The following is a 26,094-nucleotide window of genomic DNA, read 5'->3' as shown; positions in this document are numbered from 1 at the left end:
CCGTCCTCCTGGGGCCGGCGCTGACCATGCCCAGCGGCTGCCGCTGCCTACATCTCGTGTGCCTGTTGTGCATCCTGGGGGCACCCGTTCAGCCTGCCCGAGGTGAGCGCGCCCCCGGACTCAGGTCGCGGCCCTGCCCGGCCATCCCTCGCTTGCGCGTTGACCTCTGCCGGCCAGAGACGGCACTGCAGCCGCTCGACCCGCGGGGTTGGCGAGACCCAGGTAGTCCCGCTGCAATTCGAGGAGTCTCTGTTCTGCCTGAGCCCAAAGGGGAGCTCCCCAATTACTGAGACCCCTCGTCCTCCAAGCCCCGCATCTCAGGGAGACGAACCCTAACCCGGTCTCACCCGTCCTACGTCAATCTCTTGCAGCCGATGACTGCAGCTCCCACTGTGACTTGGCCCACGGCTGCTGCGCGCCTGACGGCTCCTGCAGGTAGCTCTCTCGAACACGTGCTCCCAAACCCCCTTGTTCCCCGTTTCCCAGCAGGTCCACACCCACAACCAGGTCAAGCCCCATGGCAGAATGTCTAGGGGCTTAGAATCCTGCTGTTCACTCCCTATTCCCTCATGGCCACAGGACAGACTAGTCAGCCTCTCCTTTACCCCCAGTTCTCCTCTGCTTTGCCTCTCTTAATGCTGCTTCTCGCTTATGCCTCCCCACTTTTTTACCCTCCCAAGGCTGATCCAAGCATTCTGAAATGTTCCTCCTCAAGATACCAGGAGGAAGACCTGAAGCTTGAGAGAGTTTGGAGATTGGGGCCCATGAGGAAAGGGGGGAGATAATGATATAAAGAGAATGGGTTTAGTCTGAGAAAAGCTGCGGAAGGGTTGCTGTGGAGAAGCACTCAGGAAAGAGGATCTTTCTTGATGCATTTGAGTAATTGACTCACTGGAGTGGGGGATGGGCAAAGTCTGTAGTAGGAGAAAAGTGCACATAAGGAAATGAGCTGACAGAGCAAGGGGCCGGAGGGGCTGGCAGTGTTTGGGACACTCTGAAATAGTTCAGACATTTGTCCTGAAATTAGGATGGGAGGATAGTCCTGATGACCTTTAAAGGTCACTCTTTTTGAACCATTTCTGAGCACCTCAGACATGCTAGGAATGGCACTGGGACTATTTACAAATATCTTAATTTCTTCCTCAACCCATCCCTGCCAAGCATATCTCCAGTTTACAGATGAGAACACTGAGGCCCAAAAAGGTTAGACAAAGTGCAGAACGAGGACTTGCATGCTGGCGTCTGATGGTCTGATTCCATATGTATGTCCTCTGACCCTGTAGAACCCTATACCTACCTGGGATAGGCCAGCTTTCCCTTTAGGGGCTCTCATAGGTCCTGTTTTCTAGAAGATCTGGTCCTCCCTCATCCATTTCCTCAGATTCCCCTACCCAGAGCCCTGCTCCTGTGCTTCTCCCCATCAGGTGTGACCCAGGCTGGGAGGGGCTGCACTGTGAGCGCTGTGTGAGGATGCCTGGCTGCCAGCACGGTACCTGCCACCAGCCCTGGCAGTGCATCTGTCACAGTGGCTGGGCGGGCAAATTCTGTGACAAAGGTAGGGGAGTAGAGAGGTTAATTGTTGGGCTGGGGACCCTGTGTGTTTTAGGAAAAAATCCATCCAGATTTAATACCTATTGTGTCTGGCTCAAACCCTCAAATACATGGTATTTTATCATTTTAGACTTTATACCTGTTGCCTAAATTGGGCCTCAACATAATCCTGTGAGGTGAGCCAGGCAGCTGCTGAAAATATACTCACATTTTACAAATGAGGAAACTGAGGCCCATGGATGAGATACAACTTGCCCTATCACTTTGAGACAGGTTGACAGTGCTAGCGCTAGGAGCCTCCAGAGTCCGATTCAGTGTTGTTTCTCCACACCGCACCATACAAGCGCTGGGTGGGTTTATAGTGCAAGTCATGCCCACAGAGTTTTGGGTGGGGCCTGGGCAGGTCTGGGTGCCAGATGAGGGGCTATCCCAGAGCCTTCCCGGTCTCTCTCCAGACGAGCACATCTGTACCACGCAGACCCCCTGCCGGAATGGAGGCCAGTGTGTCTATGATGGGGGCGGCGAGTACCACTGTGTGTGCCCACCAGGCTTCCATGGGCATGACTGTGAGCGCAAGGCTGGACCCTGTGAACAGGCAGGGTGAGTGCTGGCCTGGGGGTGAGTGGGAGGTTAAGGGACAGTCTGGTGACAGAGAAGAAGCAGGACTGTAGAGAGAGTGGTGGTGAAGTATTAGGGCTGAGGAGAAGTCCCACATGGGGGCACCTGAGGATAAAACCCCAGCCTGCCAAAGTGTCCCCAGTTCAGTTTCTCAACTTTTCGGGTACCATCAGAACCATTTCCCCAACAACAAAAACCTGTAGGAGCTGGAGGTGTAACTCATCAATGTGTGACTGCTCTGGTGGGGAAGGTGGGTGTGGGGAGGTTGAGGACGTAGGACTTTACCTCGGGAAAGCTAGCACACAGCCCCTAAAGATGTTGCACACAGCAGCCTTGTGCCTCACTGTGAATGAAGAAATGGGGCTGCAGGGCTGGACTTGTCCTCATTTCTGCCTCAGGCCTGAGAGCTTATGAGGATAATAATAGCACACTTGCCTTGAGCCTGGCCTTTGTTTGACATTGGATTATCTCATTTAACTCTCACAGTTTGGGAAGCTGGGTACTATTCTCATTTTCTAAAAAAGATTTTAAGTAATCTCTGCGCCCAATGTGGCACTTGAACTCACAACCCCAAGATCAAGAGCTGCATGTTCTACCACCTGAGCCAGCCAGAAGCCCCCTTATTCTCATTTTTAGAATGAGGCGTTCAAGGCTCGGAGACAGTGGCTCAAGGGGACATAGCTAGAAAGGGGGTAGAAGGGTGGCGGTGGTCAGGATGCTAACCTGGGCTACCCTGCAGGTGCCAAGTTGGCATCAGTGGCGTCTTTCACCCCCACTGCAGCTCTCCATGCCGGAACGGTGGGCAGTGCCAGGACGACCAGGGCTTTGCCCTCAACTTCACCTGCCGCTGTTTGGCCGGCTTCGTGGGTGCCCGCTGTGAGGTCAATGTAGACGACTGTCTGATGAGGCCTTGTGCCAATGGCGCCACCTGCCTGGACGGCATAAACCGCTTCTCCTGCCTCTGCCCTGAGGGCTTTGCTGGACGTTTCTGCACCATCAACCTGGATGACTGTGCCAGCCGCCCATGCCAGAGAGGGGCCCGCTGTCGGGACCGTGTCCATGACTTTGACTGTCTCTGCCCCAGTGGCTATGGCGGCAAGACTTGTGAGCTCATCTTACCAGTCCCAGATCCTGCCACCACAGTGGACATATCCCTGGGGCCCACCTCAGCTGTGGCGGTACCTGCCACGGGGCCTGTCCCCTACAGTGTGGGGGCAGGTCTGCTGCGCATCTCAGTGAAGGAGGTGGTGCGGAGGCAAGAGGCTGGGCTAGGTGCAGCTAGCCTGGTGGCCGTGGTGGTATTTGGGGCCCTCACTGCTGCTCTGGTCCTGTCCACAATGTTGCTGACCCTGAGGGCCTGGCGCCGGGGTGTCTGCCCCCCTGGACCCTGCTGCTTCCCTGCCCCACACTATGCTCCAGCACGCCAGGATCAAGAGTGTCAGGTTAGCATGCTGCCAGCAGGGCTCTCCCTGTCTCCTGACTTGCCCCCTGAGCCTGGAAAGACCACAGCACTGTGATGGAGGTGGGGGCTTTCCGGCCCCCACCTTCACCTCCTTGGCTTCTCAGACTGGAGTAGCCCTTTCTCGCCACCCCTCTCCTGGGGTACACACACTGAGGGACCTCAGCCTCACACCAGAAATATTATTTTTTTAATACATAGACTGTAAGATGGAAATTTTATCAAATAAAACTCTGAAAGTGCATGTGGGCTCCTTTGCCAGAAAAACCTGCCTGGAATCCCAGCTGCAAGATGGCCAGAGCAGAGGCCTGGCTCTGGGGAAGCCTCAGGACTATGTTCCCCAAGAAAGCACAGTTTCCAAAGGAGAACCCAGGGTCCCCTTTTCCCCTCTGGGAAATGAGGGAGAGGTAGAGCCACAAAGGAGAACGTAAGCAAGGTGCAAGCTAGCACCTCTGTACCTGCTCAGAATAAGACTGTGGGACGGGGGTCAGGCTCAGGGCCCTCAGGAAGAGGAGCGGGATCCCTGGTGGCTGCTCTGTAGCAGCTGCTGGAACAGTGAGTGGGGCTGGCTGCGCAGGGCGGCAGGGGAGTCCAGCTCCACGACCCTCCCCGCTTGTAGCACCAGCACCCGGTCAGAGTTCAGGATCGTGTTGAGCCTGTACGGGAGAAGGTGGTCAGTGGGGAGTGGAGGACAAGGCCCTAAAGAAGAAAGCTGAGCTGCTTGTCCCTCCTGTCGTCCCCTGGACAGCACAGGTCTGCCCCACAGGCGTTAGCTCCTGGCTGGAGATACCCTTGGACAATGTGTTACTATATAAAGGGCCTGGAGAACGAGGAGCTGAGATTCACGAGGGATTGGAATCTCCAGAGCACTGAGCCCTGGGGTCCCTGAAAGGAAGGGAGGCTCTGGGTTCATGTCACCATAGTCCCTGATTAGATTCTCACTCTGGATGCGGGCACACCTGTGGGCAATGGTCAGCACTGTCTTGTCAGCAAAGCGTTTGCAGATGGTCTGCTGGAGCAGTTGGTCTGTCTTCTGGTCCACACTTGCTGTGGCCTCATCAATACACAGGATCTGGAACATGTGGAGAGGGTTGGGGAGGAAAGGGAGGAAGAGGCTTAGCCTTGGCTCCGACCTAAGCACCATCCCTCCTGGCCAGGCCCAGCCCAGCCCAGCCTACAGATCCCCCACCTCGAGCTCTAAAAGGAAAGCTGTCTTAGTCTCTCAAAACCTCTCCCCAGGGGCGCCTGGGTGGCGCAGTCGGTTAAGCGTCCGACTTCAGCCAGGTCACGATCTCGCGGTCCGTGAGTTCGAGCCCCGCGTCAGGCTCTGGGCTGATGGCTCGGAGCCTGGAGCCTGTTTCCAATTCTGTGTCTCCCTCTCTCTCTGCCCCTCCCCCGTTCATGCTCTGTCTCTCTCTGTCCCAAAAATAAATAAACGTTGAAAAAAAAAAAAAATTAAAAAAAAAAAAACAAAAAACCTCTCCCCAGCTCACTTCCTCACCCTGACTGTCCCCTCCCTTCTTCTGGGCCCTCTTAATTATCTCCTCCTATTGTCTTACCTTGGCATCCGTGAGGAGAGCCCTGGCCAGACACAGCAACTGCCTCTGCCCCAGGGATAAGCTCCGGCCTCCCTCACCCAGCTCACCATCCAAACCACCTGCAAGGCACAGCATCCTCACTCCCAGGTCCCGGGCCTCATCCTGCTCCCTCCTTGCTCCTTCCTGCCACCACAGGGTAGGACCTAGTACTCACCGATGGACATGATCACCTCACTCAGGTGGCACTGCTCCAGGGCCTGCCACAGGGCCCTATCCTCATGCAGGCCCTGGGGGTCCAGGTTTTCCCGAACAGTCCCACTGAACAAAAAGGGTTCCTGGGGGATGACAGCCAGCTGGGATCTGGGGGATAAGGTGGGGACAGGACATGGAGTCCTGACTAGAGATGTGGCCACTTCTGTTCCTAGCACAGGATTTTAGCTAGCCCTTCTGGGAAAGTTTGGGGCAAGACCCGAACATAACTCCCACTCTGGTCCCGAGTTGGCCAGCCACATACTTAGATCTGTGCCAGTACCAAGAGGAATATCAAAGACATCCAAGGCCTTGACTCTATCCTTAAGGAACTTACATCTCACTGAGGTACAAGACACGGAGAGCAGGAGTGAGATAAACTGTGTGGGCCTGACTCCAGCAGCCACTGGGGCAGCAGTGGCAAGGAATAACCAGAGTGTGAATGGGTAGGGGACACTTCAAGGTTGGAGGTGGGCCTGGAATTGGGTCCTGAGGAGGAAGAGGGGTGCCTGGGTGGCTCAGTTGGTTAAGTGTCTGACTTCAGCTCAGGTCATGATCTTGCGGTTCATGGGTTCAAGCCCCATGTTGGGCTCTGTGCTGACAGCTCAGAGCCTAGAGCCTGCCTTGGGTTCTGTGTCTCCCTCTCTCTCAGAAATAATAAACATTTTTTAAAAAATTAAAAAAAAAATAAAAAAGAAGACAGGAAGAGCAGAGCCAGGTCTTGGGATCAGTATTGGACTTTAGAAGACAGAGCTGCCCTACCTCGTGCATACCATGAAACCCAGCAAAAATGATACTAGGTAAACCTGGAGGTTGGGGGTAAGGAGATGATTAGCCCCAGAAGAGGCCACTTGTGGCTAGGGGCAACTGGCCCAGGTCTCAAGCTGTCCCAAGCACCGCCTGCTGAGCATCAGAGCTGAGGGCATCAGTATGGGGCACTGCCCTTGGTAGGCTCGGGTTCAGGAGGCACAGGCTGGTGGGTCTCAACCAGAGGCTATGTGCTGGGAAATAGAAGGTGAAGCTGGAAAGGTGGGCCTGGGTCAGACTGCAGACCTTGAGACCACAGCTATGAGTCTGGACCTGATCACCGGGAGCTCACCATCCTCACCTCCTTGTCTTATGCTCCATCCCGCCCCTGATTGGCCCTGGCCGCCCCGAATTGATATATAGCCTTCCTAGCTGGACCTTCCTCCAAGTGCCAGTAGTCTGGTTCCCTTCTTCTCTCTCCCCCAGACCTGAGCTCGGCCAGCTCCAGCTGGCTGGTGTCCACACCGTCCAGCAGCACTCGCCCCGAACTAGGTTCCAGCAGCCGGAAGAGCACCAACAACAGGGAAGACTTGCCAGAGCCCGTGCGGCCCACGATGCCCAGCTTCTCTCCAGGCTGCACGCGGAAGGTCACCCCATCCAAGGCATTCGGCAGCCCTGGCCGGTACACCAACACCACATCCTGGAACTCCACGCTCCCCTGGGTCAGCCAGCCAATGCCTAGCTGGTGGGTCCGCGGGTGGGAGAGAGAGGGAGACAGGTGTGGTGGAAGAAATCAGGAGGAGGAGGGGCAATGGAGAGTGGAGAGAAGAATAAAGAGAAAGGGTTGGTGTGAGAGGAAAGGGCGCATGCCACAGAGACGGGGCCCTATCGATGGGCACAAAGATGAGGGAAGCTGTGAAGAATGGGGGATCACATGGGGACGTGAGAGGAGCTGAGAAAGATAGTGAGGAGTGAAAGGAAAGGAAGTGGGGGAGAGATGGGGCATGTCAGGAGGGTAGGAGGGTCCTCCAGGGTTCCAGTGCCCAGGCCTGGGGCGGGGGTGCAGGCCTACCCGTGGCAGCTGGCCCTGGGGCTCTTGGGGTAGGTCACAGGAGTACTCCTCCAGTCGCTCGACGCTCACCAGCATGGTTTCTGTCTGCGTGAAGCTGCTCACCAGGCCGGAGAGCAGGCCCGTCAGGGAAAGTGCGTAAGATAGTGACAGGCCCACCAGTCCTAGGGGAGAGGAGCACAAGCCACTAAGGGATGCCTGCACACGGGGGTGCATGTGGAGCAGGGGTGGGGCAGAACGGGAGAATTTCAAACCATGGACTGTGGGCATGTAAAGGAAGCCAGCAGAGAAGCAGAAAGACACCAAGACCTAGATAGGAACCACAGGAGGCTGGCCACAAGGGAGCACAATGGGCCTGGAGAGGCTGCAAGGGAAGACCAGGGAAGACGGGCCTGACAGAGTGCTGGGGATGGGGAAGAGCAGGAAAGGGGTGAAGATTAGAAGACTCAGTTCTAGTCCCAGACCCACCACCACCTGGGCGAGTTTCTCCCTAGGACTTAGTTTCCTCAACTCTACAATGCAGGCAATGAGAATCACAACACTCCTCCCAGGACCCCTGGGTGGGAGGTGAAATGTTGGTGGTGACACCATTGGTTGGTGGGTGAAATGAGTGAGGGGACAACATGCTTCTGAGGTGAGAGTGAAGTTTCTGAGGGGAGAGATGGCACCTGGGTTGGCGAGGCCCTGCTGGTGCTGCACCAGGGCAATGCCCGCGATGGCACTGACCACTGTGGCCCCCATGAGCTGCAGCCGAATGTCCAGCCACTGCATTGCGGCGCTGGCAGCAAACTGGCACCTCTGGTTTAGCTCCAGGAGTCTCTGGTTCTCCTCTTCAAACCTGGTGAAGGCCAGGAGGGAAGCAAGGCCACTCCATTGTTGCACTGACCCATCCAGACTTCTTCCCTGAAACACGTCTTTCTTGGAGCTGATCTACACACCCACGGGCCTCTCCTCAGGGGTATAGAGGGGCCAGGGTTTGGCCTCACTATCCCTTTATTCTGCTTCCTTCGTCTTTCCCCTAGGGCACCGCACCCACGTGCCCTTCTTCTCAGGGGTCCTTCTCCCCTCCTTCGGCACCTCATCCCTCCCCCACTCCCCGTGGCTGGGAGAGGCAGACTTCATACACCTGTGAGTGGCCCCGGTGGCCCGGAGCACTGCGAGGCCAGCCAAGGTGTCGGCCAGGTGGGTGTAGAGGGGAGACAGCGTGAGGCTGCTCAGGCGCCGCAGCTCCCGGGACGAGGCCCTGTAGTGGCGCTGCACGCGGTAGTAGATGATGCTCAAAGGTGGCAGCAGCAGTAGCAGCCAGGGCAGGCCGGAGCCCAGCACAGCCAGGAGGCCCAGCAGGCCTACTGCGTTGGCCAGCAGGATGTTGAGCATGAAGGGAAGGCTGTCATCTGCACAGGCCACGTCGGAGGAGAAGCGATTTAGGACCCGGCCCGCGGGTGTGGACTCGAAGAAAGTCACTGGCGCCTGGGAGAGGGGGTGTGGTTGCACAAAGGCAGGGCCTGGCAGAAGAGGGGTTGGGAACAGCACTGGGGGATGGTGGGGTGGGGACAAAGGCCCAAAGTACAGAATAGGAAAATGTTCCCAGAGTTTGGGGGCAGAGAGGAGGGGCATGTGGAGCTTGGAGGGAGACTACCCCAGGGTGGGAAAGATACTATCCCATCCCTCTGGCCAGTGCCGACCCTAACAGGCCGTGCTGGCCATTCCTCTACCTCCATGCAAGACATACCTACTCCCCTTTCAAGGGCAGGGAGCCAGTCTCTCGCTAGAAGACGGGCACTTCAGGCCAGTGAGTGAGATTGTTAGATGTCAGGAGGAACATCCTGATTACCCGTGGGTGGACAGAGTGATAAGGACAGCAAAGTCAGTATTATCTCATGGCTAAGCATTCGGATTCCAGCCCTGCCAGTTACTAGATGTAACTGGGAGACTCCAGGCAAGGAGCTTAATCTCTTAAAGGCCCCTGTTTCTCATCTCAGAAACAGGGATAATAACAGAATGGTAGCTCCCAAAGCTGCTGGTAGGATTGAAAGCTACATACAGCAGTCAGGTGCTTAGCACAGCCTGCCTGGCCTAGAGTAAGTGCTCAGCAACCACCAGCTGTTTAGATGGCTACTGTGAGGGACTGTCTCAAAGACAGCCCGTCCCTTTCCTCACCTTCTCCATCCCCCCAACTCTCTGCCTTTACTTGGGGAACAATCCTCTTAGGGCAGGGGACTAGGGCAAAGGACTTTCAGAAGCACCTCCTAAAGCCAGTTTATAAGAAAGGAATTCTATCACAGCTTGAAGATGCCCTGCTCCTGGAGGAGAGGCAGAACAGTGGGCAGCTACTCCCTGACAGGCAACAGGAAGACCTATGTAGTACCCGGTTCACGGCCTGGCTCTTCACAGGACTAGGTTTGCCCAGGTCACTTCACTCTCAGAACCTCAGTTTCCTCACCTGCAAAATGGGGATAACAGTACCTACTTCACAGGGTTATTATGAGACCCAGGTAACAGCCATGAAAGGGCTTTATAACAAGAACAATATCATTAACAATAATTACTAATTGAGTAGTATGTGTCAGGCACTATTCTAAGCACTTTCCATGTACTAATTTAATCCTCGTAAGTCTACAGGGTCAGCAACAGACTAGATATACACATAGCAACAGGGATCAATCTTAGAAACAGTCCTAAATAAAAACTGTAAGAAATGGATCGTCATTTATAAAAATGCTGGCACACAAAACATACGCATTTGCAAAAAGACAAACACAAAGATATATACTGGGGCGCCTGGGTGGCTTAGTCGGTTAAGCATCCAATTCTCGACTCTTGATAGCAGCTCAGGTCATTATCTCTGGGTTTGTGAGATCCAGCCCCACATTGGACTCTGTGCTGACAGCTTGGAGCCTGCTTGGGATTCTCTCTTGCTGTCTCTATCCCTCCCCCATGCACGTGCTCTCTCTCTCGCTCTCTCTCTCTCTCTCTCTCAAAACCAATAAACATTTAAAAAAATTTTTTCAAATCCCACAAAGACACATACTAACTAACCACACTTAGAATGGTTGCTTATCAAGGAAAGGACAGAAATGGAAATAGGGTATGCAGATAACAGGGAGCAGATAAAAAAAATTAAAAAAGGATCTTTCATGATCTAAGGGGTGTCCTATGTTCCATGAATAACTCAGGCCTCTGCACTTGAAGTCCAGAACAGAAGTGACTCTGAGAAAGATTCTCTTCTCCCCATTTTACAGATGAGAAAGCTATAGGCTTAAGTAACTGGGTCTGAACCTAGGTAGATGCTCTCCAGGTGTAGAAGGCTCTCCAGGCCTTCTGAGTCAAGTGCTGTACCCTCCTGTGAGGGCTATCTTTTTCTGAGGACTAGGAGGTAGGATGGGGCCCCAATGGAGCCTAGATACTGAGAGGGCTCCCTCATGCCACCTCCACCCTCCCATCCCCTCACCATAAGGACTCGACGAAGCAGGCGGTGATGCAGGGTGGCGGCCGCTCGGATGGTGCCCGCTGCAAAGAGCACTGCCCGGAGAAGGGTGCAGAGGGAGTTGACGCCGGCAATGGTCACATATACGGTGAGGTAGAAACGGATGTCTGAAGAGCCATTGGGGGCAGCTTTCGGCAGTGGGGACACTGAGGTGCTGGGTGGTGAGGAGGGGGCTGTGGGTAACCAAAAGTAGGGCCCCCCAGGGGTCCCTTCCCCTCCCCCATGCCAGCTCTCCCCACCAGAAGACACAACCCTGGAACACCAGCCCCCTACCTCTCAAGCCCTGCCTGGCAACACCTCAGGGAGACTGCCAGGCTTGCTCTAGCCCCAGCCACTCACTAGAGGCTTCCTGGGGAGAAGAGGAGCAGCTGGGCAGAGAGAAGCCCCGTGGATCCCGGGCTGCTGGGGGCTGGTGCCTCCTGGGAGCTATTCTTGTCTGCCTTCAGCTGAGAGATCCAGTGGGAGAGCCACCAGTCAGCAGCATTCCTTGTGGCTGGGTGAGAATTGGGAGGGAAAATCTGTAAGTGAGACCCATTCTTTTGTTCCCTTCAAACACCCCCTTCCTCTGCCCTGGACTCTGGTTTCTACTCTTCTTCACCCCCCTGGCCCTCCTCACCTTGCAACTATCCCATGTCCTCCTCAGTGTGCCTATCACCCTTTAGCTCTGAGGAGTGCATGATCTGGCATTTGCAGAGTCGGGGCTAGTTGGGGTGTGGGGGGGTGTGGTACAAATCAGAAGATGGCCTCAGAGTATACCCCTCCCGCCCTTGGGACTCTCTCAGCTGCTGCCCCTGCCTGGTGAGTCTCAGGGCTTTGTAAGTATCCGGACAAAGAGATGGCTGTGATGGGGACCTTGGCTGTGCTGGGATGAGGGGCTCTGGGGTTCATTCCAACCTTGCATGAGCAGCAACGAGAAGAGGATAGCTAGGGCCAGGCCCTGGCCCACGGCCCTCCAGTATGCTTGGTACACGTGGAAGGCCACAGCACCCTCCTTCTTGCTTTCTTCCTGCAGCAGGCGGCCACATGTGTTCCTCTCTACTTCCAGCCCCGCCTTTGTTTTCTCCAGGTTCTGACCAGACTGTGCTGTGGCTGGGAGGATCAGAGAGGTGGGGGGTGGGGATGGGGGGTTATGTCTGCAGGACAACAGTTAAACCTCAGGGTTGCAGATGGGCAGGGGAGCTTTGAGGAAAATGTAGCTCTACAGTATGGTGGTGACAGGCAAGCTCTTTCCTCACCCCTGAGCCATACCTGAGTCAGACTCTTGTCCATCCTCAACCCAGGCTTTGGGGACAGCCTGCACCAATGGCAAGATCTCAGAGGGAGGCCCTGGAAGGCAGCAGGGAGATCAGCATGGGGCTGTCCTGGGTATGTACTCTGCCCTTCTCAATGCACCTGCCAATTCACTTCCCGTTCTCTTTGGACCCCTTCCCTGACCCTCCCTAGCAGGGCCCTGCCCTGGACCCCCAGACTCTGAGCAGGACCCTCAAGTCCATCTCTCTGTGTCTGCAGTCCAAGCAGCACAGATAGAAAATGTTCACCCCCAGAAGGACAGTCCTAGCCACCCATGAGCACTCTTCCAGAGTCACCTCTCCTAACTACAGAGCTTTTTCCTCATGTCACATGAAATTTTAAAAACTCTGGTGGAGCCTCATTTCCTCCTGTTTCTCTCCTACTGAACTTGCAGACGGTCATGACCCGCTGGATAATAATCCATCAGAGGTGGGGTTTTTGTTGATTTTTGTTTGTTTGTATTTTTAATAAAAAGACTATTCTAAACCTGATTGCTTTCTCTTCTCAAAGGACAAGAGTGTTCTCAGAGATCCTGGGCCTCTGTGTTCCCAAAGCACCCAGTAACACAGCCCAAGACCCAAATCCACTGGCATTGCACCAGCGTGCTCCTTTCTCTCTTCCTCTCTTGCCTCACACCAGTTCTGTGAAGGCAGGACAGGGTCTTTCATGAGACAGAAGGATGACAGGGGCCCAGGCCACACACAGAGGAGGTGGCAGAGTCTACATGTAACAGTCCACCTGCCCCTGTTACACCTGGGCAGACGGCTCTCTTCCTTGGGTGGGCTCCCACCCTTGTGGCCCACATTACCGGCTTGTACGAGGCGCCCGGCCTCCATCAGCAGCACCACGTCCGCCCTCTCCAGGTACTCGATGCGGTGGGTGCACAGCAGCCTCGTGGTGTGGCTCAGCACTCCCAGGATGCACCGATGCAGCAGGTGGTTGGCCACATCTGTATCCACAGCAGCCAGAGGGTCATCGAGGAGATAGAGGTCCTTTTCCTAGGGAGAGGTAGGGACACAATGGGCACCAAGTCCGGGTCCTCTGGTTAGAACCCAGACCTCTCCTAGGACACAATCTTGAGGTAGAGAAGACAATTGAGAGGAACTCTAGGGGTTACCCTTAGAGCATAAGAGAAGGAGGTAAGAGCTGAGGGTGAACTTCCCTCCAGTCAAGCAAGGCCTGTGCTCAGCTTTGCTGGGTCCCAGCAATTCAAATTACACAATGCTTTTTAAAGGGCCTTTAATTCTGCCTTCAATCTGCAAAAGGGGGATGGGGTGGCCAAGGGCCCAACACCTCAGGAACATTAAGTAAGGAGGAAAGAAACCAGATGCTAATGAAAATATCTCCACCCCCCCTCCCTCCAAGGCTGCAGACTCCCCTATCTTTAATTTACCTGGTAGACAGCACGAGCAAGGGCAATCCGGGCCCGCTGTCCCCCGCTGAGGGTCACACCCTTCTCCCCCACCTCTGTCTGGTCCCCAGCAGGCAGGATCTGACAGAAAAGGCCCCCCAGCACTGGTCAGTGGGCTCCCCAATACCTTCTACTCCATCTCTTTGCAGGGAAGAGGTAGAGGGGGTCAAGAGAGCCAGGGAGTTTGAGGAGACTTGAATTTGGGGTGAGCAAGCCACAGGGGATAACCCATAATTCCAATAATCCAATCCCCACGACCTCATGAAGTTGGTATTTTTTGTCTCTCACAGATGAGACCAAAGTTCAGAGTAACTACCTTGCCCAAGGTTGTTCCACAACTCGTATGTAGTAGGACATGAATATAGATTTTTAACCACCCTGTCCCACTCACTACCTTGGCCTTTTTAACAGGCAAGGATGATGATGGGCAAAATCAGTGTGATAGCTTTCATAGGTTTTTCCAGAAGGAATGAGAAGGAATGTACCCCAAGTCTTCCTGTGGCCTCAGGAGTGGTCTCCTTAGCTAAGGGGTACGCATACCAGAGGAAGCACCTGTGGTCTACCAGACAGCTTTTCCTTCTGAGGGAACAGCTTTGTAATTCATCTTTTTTCTTAGTGCCTAGAACAGTTCCCAGTACCCAGCAGACATCTGAGAAATGCTTGATGTAGAAACAAATGATATGAGGCACCTGGGTGGCTTAGTGCGTTAAGCATCTGCCTTTTGATCTCAGCTCGGGTCACCATATTATGGTTCACGAGATTGAGCCTGAGTCGGGCTCTGTGCTGAAAATGTAGAGGCTGCTTGGAATTCTCTCTCACCCTCTCTCTCTGTCCCTCCCCTCCCTCAAAATAAATAAATAAACTAAAAAAAAAAAAGGGAAAAAGAAATAAATGATACATGGGCATAGGATACCCCATGGTCAATGTTAAAGGTCCTCTTTTCCAGGGAAGTTCCACATTTACCTGGACAGGGTAGTGGTGATAATAGTCCTACAGGGAACATGGGATTGAGTGGGAAAGTCACAGGAGAAATCTGGAATCTCATCCCTCTAAATTTAGTACATAGGATATAGGGGATCTAATGGACTTGCCCGGAGTAACCTTGACTCTCTTGACTCTCTTAAGCCTCTCTCTAAGTGGGAGATGGGGGAGCCTCTTGAATCAGAACCAAACCTATGTAGGGCGAAGCCTGAGAGGGAACCCTCCCCTAGCCTCAGAGGCCTCAGGGTTCCCTTAGTGGCTGTGTGGAACACCCCATCACTACCACGGCTCTGGGTCCTACACGGAAGGGGGAACCACGCAGCTGGACACTCTGGGAGGACCAAACCTAACAGCCAGTCTTTGGTTAATGGTGCTTGAGTAAAAGCAACCCCTTCCCAGAGAAGCAAGTCTCTGACTTGAGGTATCAGGGACATGGGGGAGCAGGTAGCCAGGAGGTTTCAGGGCCAGGCACTCACACTGAGGTCATCACTGAGGGCGCAGGCCTCTAGCACTTTCTGGTACAGCTGGGCATCAAATGTCTTCCCAAAGAGAATGTTGTCCCGGATGGTGGCAAACTGGATCCACGGTTCCTGGGTCGCCAGGCCAAAGCCTTTGGACAGCCCCCACACTGCCACCCGTCCATGCAGCCTGCATAGAGCAGGGCCAGCAGCATGGGGAGCCAGCTCCCACTGGGTCCCTCCATACCCAGCCCCTGCCCCCCAGAAGCTTCTTTAGACTACCATCAGTCTAGAAGTCTCTAGACTTCTACATCAGGTCCCCCTTCATGTCACATGGGTCTCTGAATTGGCAGCCACTGAGGTTGAGGCGTCCTAATGAGGCTGGGGGAGGGGGGTCATTCTGGTCTGGGAAGGGAAGAAATTGCTCTTTGGGTACAGCCAAGCAGCTGTCAGATCTGGACGTGCTCAGAAGCTCAGAGGAGAGCATGGCCACCACCCTGCACTCACTGGTTCTCATGACAAAAGCCCTTCTTTCATACTTCTGCTCCTCTCTGGATCCCTCCCTGCATAACCACATTTTCTGAAATAGCGGCTGACGCAGGATGTTTCCATTTATTTCTTCACTCACTATTATACCACTTGCAACACTTTGGTGTGATGATTATAACTCACTTTCTTGACTGCCTTTCCCTTTCCAGACTGAAAACTCTCCCAAGAAAGGGACAATGTCTTGTTCTTGGCATCTCTGGACCCTAAAATGGTGTCCACCACATGGCAGGGGCTAGGCAAGTGTCTGCTGAAGGTCAAAGCTGAGGACAGCGGGACACTAGAGGTTGCTCACCTGTGGAGCTCCCCAGCAATGGCGGCCAGCAACGAGCTCTTCCCACAGCCCACCTTCCCCACGATGCCCACCAAGGCACCCTGCAAGGAAGCCAGACAGTAAGCATCAGGTCTCCCTCCTGAGGCCCTGGGCTGCCAAACATTCCACAGAGGGTTCTCTCTGGGCCCCCACTAGTCTGTAAGGAAAGAATGTTCCAGCCCTCAGGCTGAGCTATGCCTCAGAGACACTGTGCAGCACCTAGAGAAGTACAGTGCTTTACTCCCCACTCAGAGGAGCGATCAGTTTCACTGTCTGTGTGAAGGGCCTCTGGAGAGAAGCCAGAGAGTGTGCTAGAGAGAATGGGAGGAAATCTGCCCAGAATTTCCAAGGAAAGGTCAAGGTAGGGAGCCCAGAAGGAGAGGGGAGGGGAGGGACTCCAGGCTTTGGGGCCTGGATGCTGGGCTAACTATGTCCACCTGTGGCTAGACTTCTGCTATCTCAGAGTAAAAGGCAGTACTTTGCACAGATGCCCATTTCTGTGATTTACAGTTTCAAATTTTCTGTTCTCCCTTCATTTCTTAGTGGTAACATACATTCATGGGGCTATCTCCCTGCACAAAAAGGAAAAAAAAAATCCCTTTTTTTAAGAAAGAAGTAGAGCTCTCAGAAGCTCTATAATGCCCCCAATCTGTCAGCCAGTATTGACCCGTCTCTGAGTGGCCACCAGACCAAGCTGAGACCCTCCCCTGGGAATTCTCCCTCTTTCTGGCTTAGCCTGTAAGTGGGAGGGCTGTCTGCAGTCACATCTTCTGCTCAGTGGAGAGCAAGTCCACTGAGAGAAGCAGGAGGCAGATGAGAGAAGTAGACAGAAGGAAAGTTCTAGGAGTTGAGTCCTGGTTCTGGGTTGCTGCTGAGATCCAGCTGCATGCATGCCCTTGGATTCTGCAATTCATCTTTATATCCTCATTATAAATTCCTGTTTGCTTAAGCTAGCTCCTGTTTCTATGACTTATATCCAAAAAGCCCCAACCGACACATTAGTAAAATTCCTTTGAAAAATTCCAGCCTTGTCTTGCCTGAACTAAGAAAAACAAAATATATAGCCCATGCCAGAAATGTGAGCCAAATGTGGTAGAGACTAGAGAATGCTGGGTTGAGCTGTGGGGCAAAGGGTTGGATAGGGGTCAGAAAAGAGTGAAAACTCAGAAGCTGGGTAAACAGAAGTCACTGTCCTGCCAGGAATATTCTTTCAAGTGTTTGTCTGAGGGTGTATGCTATGGTGTGAGTCACAAGGTGTGATTCCTTTTCACCAGCCTAAATAGAGGATTATCTACCCTCTTTGCAAAATCCTTCTCAGAAGAGACTCCTGGGCCTCTCCCCTGGTCCCAGCCTGGGGCAGATGCTGAATAAGCTCTGGGGTCTGTTCTCAACTTGCTGGCCTCTGAGGGACAATGGAGAGACAGACATACTTGTTGGCCTGCACTAGGAGGATATACCTGTCTAAAGACCAGGGGGAGAGTGGACAACTCTGAGAAAGCTGTGTTAATGGGAGGGTGGTCAGAGATAAGTGTAGACCTGCTCACCACAGCCCCTCCAGTCTTTCCCTCAGTGATTAGAGACGTAGGCCACCTAGCTATGATTGGCACCATCCTTGCTTATCTGTCACTGAGTCCGCATCTCTCTCATTCATCTGGGGACTCCCCTAGGTTGTCTAACCAACAAACCTTCTTCACTTCGAGGTGACTGATGAAGGTCTCCTGGCTCGTTCCAACTGGGTCCCAGGAGAACAGGGCTTCATGTAGCTCCAACACCGTAGATGGCGCTGTGGGGGGATCTAAACAGGGAAAAAGGCACTCAACTTGGGATTCTAATGCACAATCTACCTACTTAGGGAGGGTAAACCAGGAGTGTGTCATTGGCTTGCTTGTCTTGTATCTACCTGCCCAGTGCTAATTCAGCCTACCTTGGTCTGAGGATTCTCCCCCAGGAAATGGCCACTTGCTCTGCCTGGGTTCTGCTGCCTCTGGCTCTTCTTGCCAGCACCTATGTACAGCATCCTCGGGGCTACAGTTCCCTCCTCACCCTGTGCCAGGTTCTTCCCTTTAGCTTCCCATTACCTGAGCTATAGTAGGCTTGGGGGTTCTGGTTGGGAAGGTCAAGGAAATGCTGAATCCGGTCCAAGGACACTTTGGCCTCCAGGAGGCCATTAATCACCCAAGGGAAGCTGTTGAGGGGAAGAATGAGCATGCGCACCAGTGCCAATGCCGTGAACACCTAAGTAGGATAGAAAGGGGATGAAGCATCACCTGAAGCCCAGGAGCTATCTGAAGGCCTGCTCTATGGGTGGCCTTGTGGACAGGTGTGTGGAGGGAAGAACAGGGCAGCAGCAGCAGAACTGAGGGGTTGGCTGGAAAATCCTTGGGTCAGAGATGGCAAAGGTAGTCACTTCAGAATCCTAGAAATCCCAGATGTTCCTCCAGGGATCCAGGTTGCACCTCAATAAGCACAGAGGCCTGGTGCATTCTGAGACCCTCTCAGAATTTCTGAGGACAGACATCATCTGGCCCTGGCCAGAGCCAGCACTACATCATGGACCTTTTTTGCCCAAGGCTATCAGAATGGGGATCAGGGGACCTAACATGGAGGCTGGGCCTGAAGTCAGAGAAAAAGGAAGAGAGGAAAAAAAAAGGAATGCCTTCACAGAGGAGAAAGGGTTATAGATCTGAGACCCCAGAAACTTCAGAGAATTCCCGCTTGGTTAGGAAAGGGTAAGGCAGCCAGGGATCCTCCTTCCCAGTAGTCCCGAGGGTCTGAGCCCACCTCCCAACTCCATCACAGCCTCTGGCTGCTGCCTCTCTCCACGCTTTGCTACAGCCATCCCCTCCTCTCCTGGCCCTCACCTTGGTGGCAGTGAGCTGGTGCCCCATGAGAACATAGGTGATGAAGATGACGATGGAGATGACAACCGGCAGGGCAGCCCACAGGTACACACAGGCTGCATCCAGGTATTTGATGACCCTGAGTCGCCCCAGTTCTCTAGCTCGACAGGCCTCTACTCGGGCCCCTAGGGCCTGCTCCCACCTGAAGAACTTGATGACTCGAATGCCACTCAGCAGCTCTGTCATGAGCTAGGGATAGAGACCAGAGGGCAGTGTGAAGTGGAAATACTGCTCATGTGTGTCCATTCTCCTCTACCCAGTCTTCCCCAAGCTCCTAACAGAGGAGGCCAAGTACTCCAAGCTCCCAGATACTCTGTACTTCCTACCCTGGTTTTCTTCCCACCTCAGCCCTAACTTGAAACCCTGCCTTCAAATCCCTTTCAGCCCCGAGTTGCTTCCCCTGCCAGTCTTTTACTTCTCCTCCATGTGTGCTCCAGCAGGGAACAAGTCAGAGTTGGAATCCCCCCCACCTTCCTAGGAGATGAAGTGATAGAAACTATAGGGGTGTTACCACACTGGGGTAAAAGCACTCCTTCCATGAGATGAGGGACTAAGACTACTTCCCAAAGCCAGAAGAAGATGGTTTCAGGAGCTAGTCACCAGTATGGCCCATGGCTAGAGTATACAGGTGTAAGAGGCCACAACAAAACCCAGGGTCAGACAGGCCAACGAGCCCAGGCAAGATGGGCAAGGGCCAGATAAACTCTTTGGATCCCAACACTCACACATCCCCAGCCTGCAAGCCAGGTTGGCACTGGGAGTCTTCCCAGATGGTGCTGGAGATCTAGTCTGTAGCTGTCATGGGTAGGGGAAGAGGCCCTGGGCCATAACCAACTATGAGAGTCCTCCTCCCTGTTAGCACTCTGAGCTACTCCCAGAAGAGGCTGATAACTATGCTGTGTGGAGCTCCAGGCCTGCCATCCCTCAGTCACTGCAGAACCCAGAATTGACTTAGCCAGACCCTCCTCACCTAGCGTTGGTCTAGACCGAAGACTGACCTACTCCCTCCCCCACAACCCACCCCTTAGAGGTAGCTGGGGTTCTCCCAGGCCTCTGTACTATGGCTACGGGATGGTCTGTGCCCTTAGATGAGGAGGCAGGAGGCTCGGGTCCTAGCACTAATACTAAAAACCCATTTGGTTCAGACAGGCTACTTCCTACCTCCTAGGATTGCTGTATAAGCTAATACTATAGTATTACTAATGGGCCCTGTTCATTTAGTGCTTACTTTGTGACTTTCCCTGTACCCAGTGTTACCTAATATAATTATGGTCATTTCTTAGATGAGGAAACAGAGGCCCAAAGAGGTTAAGTGACTTGTCTGGGATGATGAAACTAGTAAGTGGTAGAGTTGGGATTTGAACCCATATCTGTCTTTCTCTAGTCTGAGCTCTTAACTTCTAGCTCTTAGCAGTCTGAGATCTTAACGCCCTCAGGCACTGTACATGGGAGGACCTGGGGACCAGGATGCTGGGCGGGGTCTCCGGATTGCTGAGGGACCCCAAGTAGCCCCTCACCTTAACCCGCGCATCCTTGTGCTGTAGCATCTCCTGGTTGCTGGCCATGATGCGGGTGGCAATCACTTTGTTGACAGGGACCAGTAGCAGTGCCACGATCAGACCGCCCACGAAGGCCACGCCCACCTGGTGGTGCAGCAGGTAGAGGGTGATGGCCAGCTCCAGGGGCAGGCCCCAGGCCTCATGGAAGCTCCCAGCAAAGTTGAGTAGCCGCTCAGAGTCGGTACCTAGCAGGTTCAGGGCCTCCCCAGCAGGAGGGCGTCTGGGCCCCAGCTGTAAAGCCTTTCGGTACAGAATATTCAGCACAGCCCCCCGTGCCTGAAGTGTCACCTTCCGTATCTCGTACCCATACTGATTCTGCAGCACAGCACCCAGGACAGCCCCACCAGCTAGTGCCAGGGCATAGAGCAGGCCATTGCTTAGTGGCTCCTGCCCCTCCTCTAGGAAGCCCACCAGTAGGGAAAGCAGCAAGGGCCCCGAGAATCCCAGCATGGTCCCCACCAGTTTTAGCAGTCCAAGTGCCAGGTAGCGCTGCCCAAAGGCCCCATACAGGGCCCTCCACAGCTGGGCCCCTTCCTGCCAGCATGCTTGGAAGACTCGAGCCAGGTAGGTGGGGTGCAGCCTGTGTGGAAGGCGGCAAGTGTCCTGGGGCTGCCGTAGCTCTCCACGGGCTCCTCGGGACAGCAAGGGTGTCAGCCAGGCATAGGAAAAGCGTGACAGCCAACTCTCCCCATCTTCAGCTATCTCAGGTTCCTGTTCCTGGGACAGGAGGGGCTCCTGGGCCCAGGGCTCCCGTGGCCCCCCGGGGACTGCCCAGCCCAGTCCATAGGCCAAGAGTGCAGCCAGCTGCAGGATGAGAAGGCATAGGCGGGATAGGGGTCCTGGGAGAAGTGGGGGCAGAAGTGTGTCTCGTTGGCAATGCCATAACAGGGTGAGCACTAGGGCTGGGGCTGGCAGGAAGGCAGCCAGAGCCAAGGCCAAGGGTCCCCGGGAGTGGCCATGAGGGGAATGAACCAACACCCACAAGGCCAGGCAGTGGCTGGTCCAGGCCACAGCTGCCACGCCCCCTGCCAGCACTTCCAGCCCTATTGGCCCTGGGCCTGCCCCTGGTGGCAAAGCAACTGGAAGGAGGTCTAGCAGTGGAAAGACGGAGAGCAGGAAGGAAGCTGCAAGTCGGAGCCGCCAGCCAGGACTGCAGTGCAGGATGTAATCTGGATTCCTAGAGACAAGGGGGCAAAAGAAAAGGAGGCACATAATGGCCGACTGAGACCCAGACATTAAATAATAACTCACTTACCTAGAGGTAGTCAGTTCCCTTTCCTGCCTTGTACACCTTATTTCTATCCCATTTTACTCTGAAATTCAGGGCTTTTCCTCCAGGAAGTCTCCCTGTCACAACCTAACCCATTTTCCAATCTACCCATATAATTTCTGACCATTATTTTGCCACAGAAACTAACAATTTTTAGTTAAGGTTGTGTGGAACATGAAGACTAATTAGAAAAAAGAAAAAAAAAATCCCAGGAGCACCTGGTTGTCTCAGTCAGAAGAGCATGCAACTCTTGATCTTGGGGTTGTGAGTTTGAGACCCATGTAGGGTACAGAGATTACTTAAATGAAAATAAAAAGGTTTTAAAATCCTAAATTTTCACACAGATAACAACTAAGGAATGAGTATTTATTTTTATAAAATTATCTACCTAAAATAACCCTTAAATTCACCTGAAGCACTATTAGATGAACTTATATAAGGCTTCTACACTCTTATACTATAGCCTAAATTTTATGAAGCCTCAGAATATTCTACTCTCTGTCTTTCCAGTGGTTGTAGAAGGTGGTATAGATCGTATTCCGTGACTCCATTTGCTGAAGAAAAACCTCTTTTTAGTTTTGTCTCTATCTTCTTGGCATGCAAAAAACAGTTTTAGCGAACAAAAGGGTGATCTGTCTACACTGAAAACCAAGTACAGGATAACACACCTGTAGCAGTGAATATTAGAAGGCCTTGAAGGTTCACACAGTGAGGTTAAATCTATTATTCCCTTTGTTAGCAAGGCTGGATTACTGAAAAAGTTTAACTGTAGATTAGCATGCTTTGGATTGCCTCTAAAAAGTCCAGCTAACCACAGCTATGTGGAGTGCTTTATATCGGAATATAAGTCAACCTTTAAGAATTTTATTTTCTAAGATGTGGGGACAGAACATTGGGCCCTTGGAGGTCCCAAGCTGGCCATCAGCCAGTCTTATGACCTTGGGCAAGTCTCCTTCTCTCTCTGCATCTCATTTTCTTCATTTCTACAGTGAGCAGTAAGGAGTCTGGACTCAAAGCCCTCTAATGTCTTTTCTTGTCTGAGATTCTGGATCTCTCTAAACCTTTTCAGCAATGTACAAAATGTCTGGTAAGTGAAATGAGATAACCATGGTTTCTATTGATTATATGATGGTCTTTCTTGCCTGCTCCTTAGACTGTGAGTTCCCAAAGAACTGTGTTTAATAGATACACCTCTGAGCAGGCTTTGGATGTCTGCTAACTGACTAACCCTCTCTAGACTTCTGTCTCATTCTGTGTAAAATACAAATCAAGAGTTCTCCCCCCCCCCACCCCCGACCAAACAGATCCCAAGTTTCTCCTCCTGAAGGGAGAGATTCATAAGTCCTGACTGATCTTGGATAGGGACACATTCCCTCTATCAGACTAGGGACTCTCAACGGCAGAGACTAGATTTCTCTCCTGCCTTGTCAGTAGCCAGAGTAACAGTAACTTTAGACATATCTAGTCATACAGGAAATAAATACAAAATCAAAGTGGGTTTGGCACTTGTACCTTAGAGACCCAAACCCAGAAAGACTAAAGTTTTGATTTTGCTCTTCTCTTCTACTAATTGCTTCCTCTCCAGCTGGTTACATATGCCTCTCTTAGTCTAGGAACACAGTTTTCTTTTCTATTAAAAAAAAATTTTTTTTTTAAGTTCACTTATTTTTCAGAGACAGAGACAGTGTGAGCAGGGGAGGAGCGGGGGAGGGGGGAGAGAAAGAGAGAGAGACAGAGAGAGACAGAGACAGAGAGAGAGAATCCCAAGCAGGCTCTGCACTGTCAGCACAAAGCCCGATGTAGGACTTGACCTCAATAACCGTGAGAACATGACCCGAGCCGAAATCGAGTGGGAGGTTTAACTGACTGAGCCACCCAGGAGCCCCAAGGAACACAGTTTTCATACATGGAAGTGGTGGTGATAAACTGATCCTACAACTTCAACACAAGTTATCCTTTCCGTCTAAAAACATTGTTCACTCAATTATGCCTCCAATTCATGGCAATTGGGTTTGTGCATCTAAAAATTTACAGAAGTGATGCTTTCTACCAAGCATCTGGCCTTTAAAAATGTACCAGGCACGGCGCTATATGCTTAAAAGCATTATCTGATTTAACCTCCCAATAATGCTATAAGGCCCAGAGAAGACCGGTAACTTGACCCAAAAGAGCCACACTGCTGCAAAGTGCTAATGCCCAGATCCTATTCTATTTTTGCCCGACTCCGGAGACCTCACTATTCTGGTTAAACTGCCTCGGATATGCGGGTTTCAGGTGAGGTCTGCAGGCACACACGGACAGATGTCTTGCACCTGTTTCTACCCACCTCGGGGTGCCCCAGTGGCAGGCACTCAGCACGGCGAGGAGCGCGTGGGGCAGGGCGCTGAGCACCAGCTGGGTGAAGCAGTGGCCCGTGGTGTCCCCCTCCCACACCGGGAGCGGCTGCAACACGCTGGTCTCGCACAGCTGGGCCAGGAGCCGCTCCATGGAGGCTTCACCTGTGGAGAAAGCCGAGGTGGAGGGAGGAAAGGTTCCTCCCAGACAGAGGGGAATCCGTGTTCCCAACGGCGAAGTCCAGGCAGGGAGCCGACACCCTGGGAGACGGAGTGGGGGCGCTAACCAAGAAGCCGGAGTGGTGTCAGAGGGCTCTGACAGCCGGGTCTGCCAGCCTCTAACCCCGCCCCCGAACCGGGACCTCCCCTCGCTTTGGCGCGGAGGCCAGACCCCGCCCATTCTCGCGTTACCTCAAGGGGAAATAGTCTGGCTCCCCGAGCGGGCGGATTTCTGGGCTGGTTACATACCCGACCTCGCTTTTCCCCCTCTCTTGTGTCTCTGCCCCCAGAGATCCGGAACTTCTGACCTGGAGAAGCTACTTGCCACCGGATTCCAAGATCCCGAGCACTGGTGAATGCAAAAGAGTCTGCTGCTGGGTTAAGGTGCTAGCCTGGCTCGCTTGGCACCCCCTATAGGCGGGATGACCTCTCTGGCACCGTTTGCCCCGCCCATTTGCCAGGCTTTTGCGCGCGTGCGCACTTCTCTCTGCCGCCGAAGGTCTCATTGAGCCGGCGTGCTGGCGCTGCAGTCCCACCCTGCCGCGGGTTTACGCTACCTTATTTGCATAGGAACTGATGTCAGCTCTACTGCGACGTCATTTATTCACGCTCAGGTAGAATACTAGCTCCCATCTGTCTCCTGTTTACTAGCAGGCACGTGCATTGCACTAATTCTTAAAGCTTACAGAACTGAGAAGCCCAACGTGCGAGGTACACGGACGTATAATGCCACTTAGGGACTCTTAGGCCATTTACTTCTTTACTCCAAGGCTGCATAACCTTGAGGAAGTTACTGACCTCTTTGAACTTAAGGGTTTTTTTGTTTTGTTTTTTATTTATTTTTGCCTGTACAAAGTGGGCAACAATACCAATGCCAAGGTACTGCTGAGAGAGTTGAATAAAGTGTTTAGGGCAAGTGCCTTGCTTAGAGTAGTCCCACAATAAATAAATACATTTTAGAAAAGCAGTGGGAAGAACATAAACTTTGTAGTTAGATGGACCTGGATTTAAATCCTGACTCCACCAATATTTAGTAGTGTGATCTCAGGCAAGTTACTTCTTTTTTCTTTTTCCTTTTCTTTTCTTTCTTTTTTTTTTTAGGGAGATAGAAGTTTGTTGAATACACCGCAAGGGAGTTGCAAGCAGGACAGCAAAAGAAAGGCTGTCTGCCTTGGACAAGTTATTGCTTCATATTAATTGTATATCTGTTTATTGGGCATGGTACTGGAACCTTACAAAAGGGACACTGGTACCCCACACAGCAGGGACACCTGGGTGGCTCAGTCAGTTAAGTGTCCAGCTCTTGATTTCGGCTCAGGTCGAGATCTCATGGTTGATGAAATCTAGCCCCACATAGGGCTCTACACCGACAGCTTAGAGTCTGCTTAGGATTCTCTCTCTCTGCTTCTTCGCCTCCCCCGCTCACTCACACTCTCCCTCAAAATAAATAAATAAGCTTCTGGGGCGCCTGGGTGGCTCAGTCGGTTGGGCAGTGAACTTCAGCTCAGGTCATGATCTTGTGGTTTGTGAGTTCCAGCCTCACATTGGGCTCTCTGCTGTCAGCTTGGAGCCCACTTTGGATCCTCTGTCTCTCTTTCTCTGCCCCTCTTCCACTAACATGTGCTCTCTCTCTCTCTCAAAAATAAACATTAAAAAATTTTTAATAAACTTTTAAGTAAGTAAATAAAGTTAAAAAATAGCTCAACAAATAACTATGATTACCCCATTTAATCTCAGTAAGATGCCTCATATCTCTAATGTCGGAAATTAGTATTCCTATTTGTGCAAGTTAAGAAATGTAGATTTGCATTTCACAACCACTAACAATTAATGAATTATTTAGGCAATGATCACCAATGGCTGCTAACCCACAAAAAGAGGGACAACCAGACATTGTATGCTTCCTTATGAAAAATAAAATATTCTTGTCAAAAAATCTAACTTGAATCTGATCAAGTTACTACATCTGATTATCTACTGGCAGGAAATATAGAAGACAGTTAAGCAGTACAACAGAGGTATCTGCAAGTAGGCAGATGTTCACAAGTTTATGTTAGCCACTGTAAATAAATACATCATTCTATACAGATGCCTGA

General features: G+C 52.5%; 2 protein-coding genes across 7 annotated transcripts; one reads left to right on the top strand and one right to left on the bottom strand.

Moving 5' to 3' along the window:
* On the top strand, positions 1 to 3,883 carry DLK2 (delta like non-canonical Notch ligand 2). The gene is made up of 5 exons (XM_032593168.1): positions 1 to 102; positions 372 to 435; positions 1,425 to 1,555; positions 2,007 to 2,151; positions 2,951 to 3,883. The coding sequence occupies exons 1-5, from the start codon at positions 27 to 29 to the stop codon at positions 3,684 to 3,686; spliced, it is 1,152 nt and encodes a 383-aa protein (XP_032449059.1). The 5' UTR covers positions 1 to 26; the 3' UTR covers positions 3,687 to 3,883.
* ABCC10 (ATP binding cassette subfamily C member 10) lies at positions 3,797 to 24,436 on the bottom strand. Of its 6 annotated transcripts, none has more exons than XM_030315573.1 (22): positions 24,191 to 24,436; positions 23,773 to 23,944; positions 20,135 to 21,353; positions 18,579 to 18,806; positions 17,796 to 17,952; positions 17,403 to 17,512; positions 15,700 to 15,779; positions 14,877 to 15,048; positions 13,402 to 13,500; positions 12,817 to 13,006; positions 11,967 to 12,044; positions 11,613 to 11,807; positions 11,058 to 11,211; positions 10,683 to 10,872; positions 8,358 to 8,701; positions 7,900 to 8,069; positions 7,235 to 7,395; positions 6,651 to 6,904; positions 5,381 to 5,526; positions 5,188 to 5,285; positions 4,588 to 4,700; positions 3,797 to 4,284 (listed from the first exon to the last, which is right to left on the bottom strand). In XM_030315573.1, the coding sequence occupies exons 2-22, from the start codon at positions 23,931 to 23,933 to the stop codon at positions 4,131 to 4,133; spliced, it is 4,473 nt and encodes a 1,490-aa protein (XP_030171433.1). In that variant the 5' UTR covers positions 23,934 to 23,944; positions 24,191 to 24,436; the 3' UTR covers positions 3,797 to 4,130. The 6 variants fall into 6 exon arrangements, with proteins under 6 accessions (XP_030171433.1, XP_030171434.1, XP_030171435.1 ...); XM_030315574.1 differs by having other exon boundaries at positions 24,248 to 24,436; XM_030315575.1 differs by having other exon boundaries at positions 24,307 to 24,436.
* Positions 24,437 to 26,094: the final 1,658 nt, after the last annotated feature.

Source organism: Lynx canadensis, chromosome B2 (genome assembly GCF_007474595.2).
Source record: "Lynx canadensis isolate LIC74 chromosome B2, mLynCan4.pri.v2, whole genome shotgun sequence".
Taxonomy (NCBI): domain Eukaryota; kingdom Metazoa; phylum Chordata; class Mammalia; order Carnivora; family Felidae; genus Lynx; species Lynx canadensis.
Note: the sequence above shows the minus strand (reverse complement) of the source record. Positions and strands in the feature narration are given on the sequence as shown.